This window comes from Haemaphysalis longicornis, unplaced genomic scaffold, assembly GCF_048455015.1.
Source record: "Haemaphysalis longicornis isolate Haplotype H1 unplaced genomic scaffold, Haemaphysalis longicornis Haplotype H1 scaffold_43, whole genome shotgun sequence".
Taxonomy (NCBI): Eukaryota; Metazoa; Arthropoda; class Arachnida; order Ixodida; family Ixodidae; genus Haemaphysalis; species Haemaphysalis longicornis.
The window spans coordinates 2,314,679-2,325,358 of record NW_027526371.1 but is presented as its reverse complement, the minus strand read 5'-3'; the positions used below and the strand labels follow the sequence as shown (position 1 = coordinate 2,325,358).

Here is a 10,680-nt window from a genome sequence, read left to right as displayed (position 1 = left end):
CCCCCCCAACAAACCCGCACTTTTTTGAGGTTCTTGTTTCATATTTTTATATTTTTTTGCTTTTTTTTAGCGCGGAGATGCGAAAAGCTGGCATTACTATCCGGGTTTGGGACCGGAGTTGCCACAATTAGTTGTCCGTTTATCTCGAGATCGTGCGTTTCCCCATTTAAAAGGGGGAGAATATATGGCCCTAGCACGTACGCTCACTTTTGAAGCGTTTGCACGATTCAATTTCTCGTGCGCGGTTCTTTTATCAAATTGAAATGAAGCGGGGGCGGGAGCGCGCAGATGCAGAATGCATGCATGCGATCGATCTGCACGTGGTGTGTCTATGCACAAATTTTGTGTCAAAGCCTGAAACATTATAGTGCATATATATATGATCTCAGTTTATCCGATACTGTCACGTAGACAAGGGAGACGCCGGTTCTTGAAAGAATAAAGTTTATATAGAAGTAAACTTGTGCTTCTGCAATGAATTGCTAAGAGTACACAAGCGGCGAAGAATTCAACAAAGCGACATGCAAAGTCGAGCCACATGTTCACTCTGCGAGCATTTACCTCCCACAACTATTCTTCCTGTAACCATCCCCATGAAGCGCAAAAAGGGCTACTGGAAATCCAAAAGTTGTCTACATGAGGCGATTCGAACTTGTTAGAGGCGTCTCAGCCAATGTTACTTATTTAAGCAGTCCTGGAGAGCCGGCTAATTGTGGGCTTGCAACACGTCTACACAACTTGACTCACTAACTTCCTATCAAGGACTTCTCAAAAGGTTTTAAGAACTTGTTGTAAAAACTTCTGTTTACTCTGGACTTCCTCAGTGGCACCCGCTACATCTGCTTTCTCTGTACACAGGTGAGCCTTGAATACTACTACTAAGAACTGTCCTCACAATTGACACATCAACCAGCTGCTTCTGGAACGTTCAGAGTGCCCACTATTCTCCGAATAAATAACGTTGCTTAAACTGGCACACAGATTATAAGATAGAGAAGAGGGGCTGGTTGTTGACGAGTGTTATAGGAAGCAACCACTGGGCATGTCAATTGTTAACAGCTGGTGGCAATATATCCAAGATTGACCTGTGTGAACAGAGAAAGCATCAAACAGGCAGCACAACAGCCGACTATGTTAGCACAACACAGATACGAGGTATATTCACATAAACTCACACGAATTAGAACGTTTGACGCCAGCTTTGATTTGACCTCAATACCTACCTGTTTTGTGTCCTGTGTACAGCAAAATGATGGCAATGTCAACAAGTAAAACCAGCCTGTGATATTTTGAAAACCAAGCTTTATTTTTAGTACAAAATTAGCCCTACACTTTAAAGCGGTATAAACTGCGGGAGGAAGCACCTGCAAAAAAGAAAAAAAAAATGTAACCTTCAATATGAGCAGTGATCGTAACTTCATGTGGCAGGCATCAGAAGTATGGCTTGTTCCCACGACTCCCAGCACCCTTGTTTCTTGCCTCTAGCCGTGTTGCCCCATGCCAGTGGGATTCCTGGGTAGAACATAATGCACCGTGTCACCTACGAAGTTTATAAGCAGTGAACAGTGAGAGTTATCACACAGAAAGACCACTACTTAATTATGACACAGCTAGAAAAGTTGCATGCATCAATTTCAATAGTATATGCTTTGGATCCACAGATACCAAAAGCAAGTATAAAAATTAAGACTACAGTCATTTTTATTCTGGACCGGAATGAATAAATTTATTGCCAGGAAACTTGAAAGGAAAACCCACCGGCAGGCGTAATTTGCCACACCTAGGGGAACCTGCTGGTGTGGCGGTTGGGGATGACAAGCAGAGAAAGAAGAGAGACGAAGGGTATTAAAAGGGAGTATAAAGGGATGATGAAACCCATTTTATTGCCCTGAACGCCTTCTTCGGGCAGGCGAAGTGTAGTGCGGGACACCTGATGCTCACTAAGGCCAAGGATAAGGAGTACGGCAAACTCGTGTTGTCTGCGTCACGTGCGCATTCGAGAAAAAACAGTTCTCCTCTCCAAGGGTCACTGGAACAGCAAATACCACTCCCTCTGAAGTGAACATGAGGGCCATGGAAGGAATGCAGTCAATCGGCAAAGGCGTGGCAGCTCGTGCAGACTTCTGTGCATGCATGAACCTATCCCATCGTGGCCTGCACCAACAGACCTTTCAGGGACATTTGAAAACTAAGCTTGTTCAAGCCTCTGAAGTCCCTGCAACTGCAGTTGTCAGGAGCATCTACGCAGACCTCTCGAATCCAGTTAGCAATATTCATGTCATCTTTGACACGCCTTGGATGACCCGGCGGCAAAGCTCCCACATTGGCGTGGGGTGCATCATTGAGCTTTACTCGCGATTGGTCTTGGACCACGTGGTTTTGTCCAACTTTTGCCTCGGTTCTGCCCTCGGACCAAAGCAAGATTATGGTGGGTGCAGTGACTGGTACGCAGCCGATGAGTGCCAGAGAAACATTGACTGCAACGCAGGGCGGAGGGAGGCAGGGGCTGCATTGATCATGTTTCAAAGATCCCTGGCCAAGTATGGACTACAATACACGACCGTTCTTTGCGATGGAGACTGCCGCACTTTCTATGCGCTGACTGCAGCAGGAGTTTACGGCTTCATCAGGATCTGCAAAAAGGACTATCAACCACGTGGCCAAAAGGATGGGAAGAACACTGCGTGGGGTTCTCAGCAAAACAAAGGCTCAGGGGGAGTCGCTTGGAGGCCAGCTGATGCAAGACCAAATCAAGAGTCAAAGCTACTACAGCTATGCCTTGAGGAGAAACCGCAACGACGTGCCAGGGATGAAGAGGGCAGTGGAAGCCACGCTCTTGCACATGACGTCCACAGACAGTGCCCCAAACCACAGCAAGTGTCCTGTCGGGGCTGCGTAATGGTGCAAGTACAACCGAGCCCTTGCAAACGGTGAGCATCCACCTGTGCACAAGAACCCCCTCACCGAATGTGATCGGGTTGTCCTGGAGCCAGTGTTTGTCAGACTGAGCAACCGAGTCCTGCTGGCGCGGTGCAGTGAGGTGATGAGCCAGAATGCCAGCCACCACTCTGTCATCTGGACCCAGGCATCGAAGAACTCCCTCAACAGGCAGCATACAACCAGGGTAGGCGAGCAACAATGGTGTCTGTCACTGCAAGCCTGGGCTATGCCACCGGCAACTGGCTTATACACCGCAGCATAAAAAAAGGCAGCCTGCTCCCACGCAAGGCAAACGCAGCCCACGAGAGCAGCAGCGGTGTGAAGGAAAGGTTCTCCAGGCGGCACAGGAATGACACATCTGGCCAGCACTAAAAACAGAGTTATCAGTGATTTAACTACACAATCACACTATAGTGATATGATCAAACGGAACTAGAGGCCCTGCTACAACTGCCCATCTTGGCGGTAACTTTGGTCAGCGGCCAGTGATCGCACAAATGAGATTCTGTGGAGTCATGGAAAAATCGCCGGAAAGTGAAGAGTCGTGGTGCCGCTGCTTGCTTTATATGTTATCTAACTTATCTGTAATATTTTGATTTTAATATTATAATATTTCGATTATTTGTTTCAAGTTGGAAATGATATTGGTGTCATCGTTACTTGGACAAAGCCGTCTTTTTAATAAACTAAACTTGTATTTTATGTTAATGGCCCCTTTAAAACTAAGCGAAATTTTATTTTAAGCGAAATCTGGAGGGACCAACAAAACTACGCAGCAACACATGCTCACATCTGATGAAGAATTGCCACAACAGAGGTTGCAACAAGTGCTTCAATGACACACATTGTTTGCACGCACAAATCTGAACACATAGCAAGAGGGTTAAGCATTCTGCCCAAGGAAACATGGTAAGTCTGCCAATCAAAACACGCTGTGCCTCCGGGGCTGCTTTTTCATTTCAAGAGGGGAAGCTATTCCCCATGGTTCGGTCATACACTGAAATTACAAATGGAACCGAACAAATTCACATTGGCAGGCTGCTAATAAGAAGGTACTACAAAGCACTTTTTCTGGCACAAAAGAAAATAAAAGCACCTGTTGCACGAACCATGGTACAGTAAGTTTGGGAACACCACAGAAGGCAACGCTCCTTTTATAAAGGCGAATACTTCATTAAAGCCTTCCAGAAATGTGAGCAATACTTTAAAGACATTATTCCAAAGGGTTTAAAAAGGCAGAATTAAAGCCGTCAGCAAAGCAAAAAAAGTTTTTAGTCTCCTGTGCTACGTTACAGCTGTACAACTCTTCTCAGTGGCCATACAGCCGTATTCAAGTCAAAACTGCACTCATTTCTTTCGGGAGTGTTAGCTGTTTAAATTGCATGTGCATGCACACATGCACGCACACAAAAAGAGAGACTAGCAAAGCAGAATAACAACCCTAAATGGACTATGATGCACTAGAAATGAGCAATGTGCCACTCCGGCAAGGCTGCTCACCCCGTCTCCCAAGCAGCATCACAAAAAACACGACGTCATGGAGTTAAAAATCCGCAACAACGGGCACACAAGGAAAACAGAAAGGAACAGCAGTGCCCTTACCAGGGGCAGACAACTGGCTGACGTAGGGCACCAGAATGAGAGTTCCCGCGAAATCACACTGGTCACCTGCCTGGGCCCCTTCGACTGCTTCCACACGCACGATCATTTCCACACTGCGTGTGGGTTGGCGGGGCAACGAGTGATTTAATTCACGCACCACACGATACAACACGCAGCCTGTTTGGTCCACATTAGCAAAACGCCCACTGACACGAGCTCAGGGATGTGACAAAGGCAGTAAAGGGGCCAACTGCACTCAAATTTCACCTAGGCCAAATTTACTTTGAACGAAACCAACTGGGACATCACTGGTAGCCCCATCAAATGAATTGTTAATTAGTTGGAAACGGTTCAAACAGCTCCATCATGGACGACGTTGCACCTGCCGGTGGGTTGCGCAAACAGCCTCGAAGCGGAAGTGATGTTGCAGCCGGCCCTGCGCTTTTTCCTATGGCCAGCCAGAAGAACTGGTCGAGCTCCACTGGGTGCGCTTCTTCTAGGACTGTGGCGAAGGTGGAGTGTTGCACGCACGTTTGCTGCTGCCAGTAGGCTGCATGCAGCCGCTCACTTGCCGACTGGAAAGTCACTTCAGTTTGGCTGTAATGGCCGCGCCCTCCTCCATTTTGGTTTTAAAATCTCCGATTTTCGATGGTCGTTCACGCCGCAGATACGCGTATTTCAGCTGTCACATTTTGTATTGTGAAGTTTTTTTAGGCAGACTGTACAGAAATAAGGTTGTCAAGAGGTTGAAACTTTGAGTGCAGTTGGCCTTTAAGCTAGCTGCAAACGGCAGAACAGGGTGCAGCAGCGACGAAGTTGTTGCTGCATGCTCTTGTCACCATGAAAGCCAACCCCACTTGGCATCCTCAGCATTTTTAAACGCCAAGATGGGACGGGCAGTTACAGCAACCACTGGGTGAAGTAGCTTTAACAAACACCTCTGCTGATCCGAGTTTGGCTGGGCCAAAGCTACACGTGGGCTTTGAGGCACCAGACTGTGGGTTAACTCAGCTTCGAAAAAACATGCTCACAAGAGGTAACAGGATGGGCATAGAACTCCATTCTTTCAGATCAGACTGCACGTATGTATGCCAAGCCTATATCGTCGAACAACCAAACATAAATCCTATCAGTAACTAGATGCACCCCTTTTGGTTTAGCCTTACGGTCTTTTTTCATTTGCCTGCCCACAGCAGTTCCCAGGCAGTCCAAAACTGTTCTTGAAATATAAAATCAATGGATGAGTAAAATACGGAGCTGATTTCGCGCAGTTCTTAGCAGTTCCAAATGACAAACAAAATAGGCCTCTAAATTTAAGCCACCTGGGAATCGTTGATGTGCAAACAAACAGTGTACATGCAGATTTTTTCACTTTTCGCCTCAATATAATGTGCCGCCCACGACCACGAATCGGACTTGAAGCATCGGGGGCACAGCACCTAAACCATTAATCTACTGCAGCAAGTCTTGTTTAGCCATACAAGAACATTTATATTGGGAGGGTCACAAGAAAGCTCAGGGGGGAAGCCATGATTGGGCAGGCATGGTCTAAATGTCCCATGTGCAGGCATCTTCTGGCACTCTTTACATTCTGTGCACAAAAAGAAATTTGCCCTCAAAGAGGGGCAATGAAGGCCTCCCTAAATGCAGCCTTTGATCAGCAGCTTCAACTTCATTTGAACTTTCTGGAATTCCAGGCAGCAATATGAAAGAGGCTAGTACTTTCTCCAATTGAGCTTTGAAAAAAAAAAAAAAAAACCAGAATCAATAGAGTTTTCTAAAGTCGTCCACACCACACTGGGCAAAAACAGCAAAGGCAACAGTTAAAACTTGTGATTGTGACAATATCTATAGAGGAGTGCTGGAATGGGAACAATTACCATGTGATGACTCAGTAATGTATACCAGGGGTTAGTACTCATGAACTCATGCCGAGGTAACCTTCCTGGGCTAAATTTACTCAAAAGAGGAGGGAAAATGGAGATGGCTGTGCAAAGTGTGCAAGTGATGTTCAAGAGCACCAACAACCCACCTGCGAGGGATGTCACACTTGGAGAGTTTGGCTCGGCTCTCTTGGATGCGCGTTTTCTCGAAGTCCACAAAGGTCGAATTGTTGGGGTCGAGGACAAACAGCGTCTGGTTCTGGCACACAGGATTCCAACAAATGGTCGGCTGTCGAAGGAAAAATAACGAAGAGTGAAAGATAGAGGTGAGTTGGGAGAAACTAACTTTTTCAGAAAACAGAAGCTCCCTCTCGGCAGGCCATTATGTGAAAGCTTAAAGGAGCCATGAAGACAAAATACAAGTTGGGTTTATTAGAAAGACTGCTTAGCCCCGATAACAATGATACCAATATCACCGCAATCTTCGAACAAATAACGGAGATATTAAAGAAAACGTGTGAAGCAGTCGCGACCCCCTAGCCAATTTCCCGCAACTTTTCTATGACGTCACCGAACCTTGTTTGTGCGATTGGCGGCCGCCTAACTGACCTATCGCGACGACACATGACTGGATGTCTGTAATCGGGCCTCTAGTTCCATTTGACCGCATCACTTGAATGCTAACGTGCAGTTAACGCGCTGAAAATTATGTTTTATTGTCGGCCCGTATGACGTCATTCTTGCTCATAACACGTCACTGTGGCGCAAAATTTGAAAGTTTTTAAATACTTCTTGCTTTTTTTTCGCTAAAAAGACATATTTTGGAGCTGTAATGGAGCTGAGTGAGATACTGAATCCTAGTTCTTTCAAATTACACGAAGTTGTATTTTCTCTTCATGGCTCCTTTAAATGTGACCTCTGACACCTTCTTTAAGCGGGCTGACAAGCTGTCCAATCTAGGTTGGCAGAAAGGAGGGGGGCTATTTGTATTGAAACACAACACATGAAAGAATCTGATACAGTCATACTTCGTTTGTAGGTATGAGCAAAGAAGTTGAGCTGTACTGCTGTTTTGCACGTACTTTGACCTGCTTGCCGGGTACAGCTAAACAAGGTACCTCCGTAAACAAACATTGCAGGGAGGGAAAAAAAAATAAAAAATGAAGACTGCAATGTCCTCTGGGACATTCCATACAAACACCTGACTTCCCCCGCACTGCCTCACTGCACAGACGCGGCACATGTTGACATCATGCACCCTCTTTCTTCTCCGCTGCACTATCGTTTATTCTCCCAGCACGGGCATAGACTTCAGATAAACGCAGTAAAACTATTTTGTACTTCAAAAATTCAGCAAACATGACAAAACAGTCTTAATCCAACCCTTCCCCTCCATTGAAGCGTTCCTTCACTTTAAACAAGGCGCACACAACTGCAACAAAACCAAAGCATGGAGAACGGGTACAGATGGAGCATCACATCCAAGGAGTAGTTGGCCTGCCCTCCTAAGCTTTTCAATTGAACAATACCCCACCTGGGTGTACTTGAACTGCTGCTCAATGCCCGAGACGGCCGTCCGGCAGTCGGCGCAGACAATGGTGCCGCTGATCAGCTCAGGGTGGGTCAGCTGGGCGCACACCACCTGGCCTTCAGCACCACCTGCCCACCCGCTGCCCACTTCGGCCGTGGTCAGCTCACACGCCCTGCATCGCACAGCATGAGTGGGCAAGCTTCAGGCACACACTGGCACATGCAGTGATTGCGAGATGTGCTAAATTGGTACAGTAGCGCACTGGCTCAATTACGATGCCATTCTTGTTTCCGAGGTAAGCATCCACCTCGCATAAAACAAGTAAAAAGAGATGCCACTTGGAAACAGCTGCACACTGAAGACGAATGGGATTGAGATTCAGTTGGAATCTCTTATGAAGCTTCACAAATGTGTCAGTAATTATCACTTGCACTGAAACTTTAGAACCAGACCGTGTTTCTTGTGCTGCCTTTGGAAAAAGAAAGAATCATTAGCAGGTGACAGTTCTGCTGCGCAGAGTGTCATCTGGCTGTGTCCAAGATCATCAGTGGAGGAGGTCAAAAAAATTAGCAGTGGCTTAGCTCGGCTATGCCAGGATATACGTAGTGTGAGCTAAGGTTCACCTAGTTATTCTTAGGTGTCCTGGTTGTCTAGGATTAGCTGATTATCATGCTTACTGCTGCTAAAACGATTTCCAATCCAATCCAGTCGCGGCGACGGTGACTCTGGCGCGCCAGCTGTGCGGTGTGAGACGTCACTGCTCTTTGCGCATGCGCAGCACGGCTCTACAGGAGCCACGCGAAACTGCCCAACCTCTGCCAGTGTAGCTGACGCTACAAAACACAGCACTCCTGGATACAGGGCAGGCCTGTCATGTCCCAAAACAGAAGGTGGAAAAACTCCAATTGAGCACCCCCCCCCCCCAAAAAAACGCTATCTTTGACAGGCAGTAACAGATCTGCACTGAGGCTACAAAATGGGACCATCAAGAGTGCGTGCAGCCCTCCAGTTGACTACCACAAAGAAGCAGTGAGGAACATTCTAGGACTGATAACGTTTCACCACTTATTTGCATTCCTGATTATTTATTTTGATTTTGACACCTCCATTCAGCAGAGGGCATTAGAGTAGGGGGAGTTGTAATACAAAGAATAAATTCTTTTTTTATAAACAGCAGCCCTCGAAAGGCAATGACCGAGCGAAAGCAAAGGGAGGCTACCACCCCAAAAGAGGGGCAGGCGCAGTCGACCAAAGGGAGTAGTAAGGCTGGGGAGGGAGTAGCGGTGCCAAAAGCAGGGAAGACGTCATGGCCGCGTCGTGGTGACGCCTCTCTTACTGGGACAGCTAAACGTTCTGTAGGCATTCTTAATAAAGTTGCTTCACCCGCATAAACAGCATAGGTAAGTCTAGACGCTGCGTTGTCATGTAGTATAACGTTGCACCGACAGTTCTGCTCACACTGGCATTCCGATAGACTTCGTGCATAACCATGCTCTAGGTGCTCTCTTTTCGGTATGAAGCATCACATGACGAAAAAACAGAAATGCACTGCATTCAGTTAAAAAGCATTTCAACAGCAGCACACTAGTTTCCTTTGCCATTCTTCGCAAACTGTTCATGACTGCACAAATAGGGGTGCGGGTGTCATAATAGAGAGATGGTGGCTCGGGCAAATGCAGCTCCTCACCGTTATAGTACTCCTGGATGATAGTGGCCACGTTCTGGTTTAAGCGCTCGATGTCCACAAAACTTGCTTTGAGTGTACTGCACTAAGGCTTCACCAGGTTCCGGGCCTTTTCGACATACTTGGGCTCGTTTCACTGCATGGCATGTGGATGAGCAATCAGTCACACTAGTGCTGTATTTTGCCCGTGGCAAAAGAAGCGATGCATTTTCCTCCCATTTGGAACAAGTTAGGACAAGTAATGCTCAATAACCTCGGGAGAGCAGAGCAATTTGACATAGGTGGCGAGGCAGTGGAAGTGGTAAGCGAATATATCTACTCAGGCCAAGTAGTGACCCCGGATCCCAACCATGAGGCAGAGAGAACTAGAAGGATATGAATGGGGTGGAGTGCATTCAGCAGGCATTCACAGATAATGAATGGTAGCCTACCATTGTCCCTGGAGAGGAAAGTGTATGACAGCTGCATCTTATCGGTACTCACCTACGGGGCAGAAACTTGGAGGCCCACTAAGAGGGTTCAACTTAAATTGAGAACTTCTCAGCGGGCAATGGAGCGGAAGATGATAGGTGTGACATTAGGGGCAAGAAGAGAGCGGAGTGGGTCAGGGAACAAATGCGTGTTATGGACATATTACTAGTAAAAATTAAGAAGAAATGGGCGTGGGCAGGGCATGTAATGCGAAGGCAAGATAACCATTGGTCATTAAGGGTAACAGAGTGGATCCCTAGAGAAGGCAAGCGTGGCAAGGGGCAGTAGAAAGTTAGATGGGCAGACCAGATCAAGCAGTTTGCGGGGATAACTTGGCCACCGTTAGCAGAGGACCGGGATAATTGGAGCTCTATGGGAGAGGCCTTTGCCCTGCAGTAGTCCTAGACAGGCTGATGATGATGAGGAGGAGGACAAGCCTAAAAACTTACAACTGTAATTCTTGGTCCACCACAACTTTGTGGAAGCTCCTTTGGGAAAAAATAATTTTTAAAAATTCCTCGAAGATTTTTTTACAATACTGCAGGAAAGGTAGCAGCGACAGCTGCCAA

The 10,680-nt window shown here is 46.8% G+C and overlaps 1 protein-coding gene across 1 annotated transcript; it reads right to left on the bottom strand.

Moving 5' to 3' along the window:
- Positions 1-1,149: 1,149 nt before the first annotated feature.
- LOC144137632 (zygotic DNA replication licensing factor mcm6-B-like) lies at positions 1,150-9,422 on the bottom strand. The gene is made up of 5 exons (XM_077669573.1): positions 9,415-9,422; positions 7,960-8,128; positions 6,575-6,714; positions 4,543-4,655; positions 1,150-1,512 (listed from the first exon to the last, which is right to left on the bottom strand). Exons 1-5 carry the CDS (start codon positions 9,420-9,422, stop codon positions 1,418-1,420), a joined length of 525 nt encoding a protein of 174 aa, XP_077525699.1. The 3' UTR covers positions 1,150-1,417.
- Positions 9,423-10,680: the final 1,258 nt, after the last annotated feature.

Coding starts and splice junctions, on each gene's coding strand:
- LOC144137632 (XM_077669573.1), bottom strand. Junction 6,715..7,959: donor AGCAGTTCAAGTACACCCAG/GTGGGGTATTGT, acceptor TTCCTTCGACAG/CCGACCATTTGTTGGAATCC. Junction 4,656..6,574: donor AAGTGTGACATCCCTCGCAG/GTGGGTTGTTGG, acceptor ACCCACACGCAG/TGTGGAAATGATCGTGCGTG.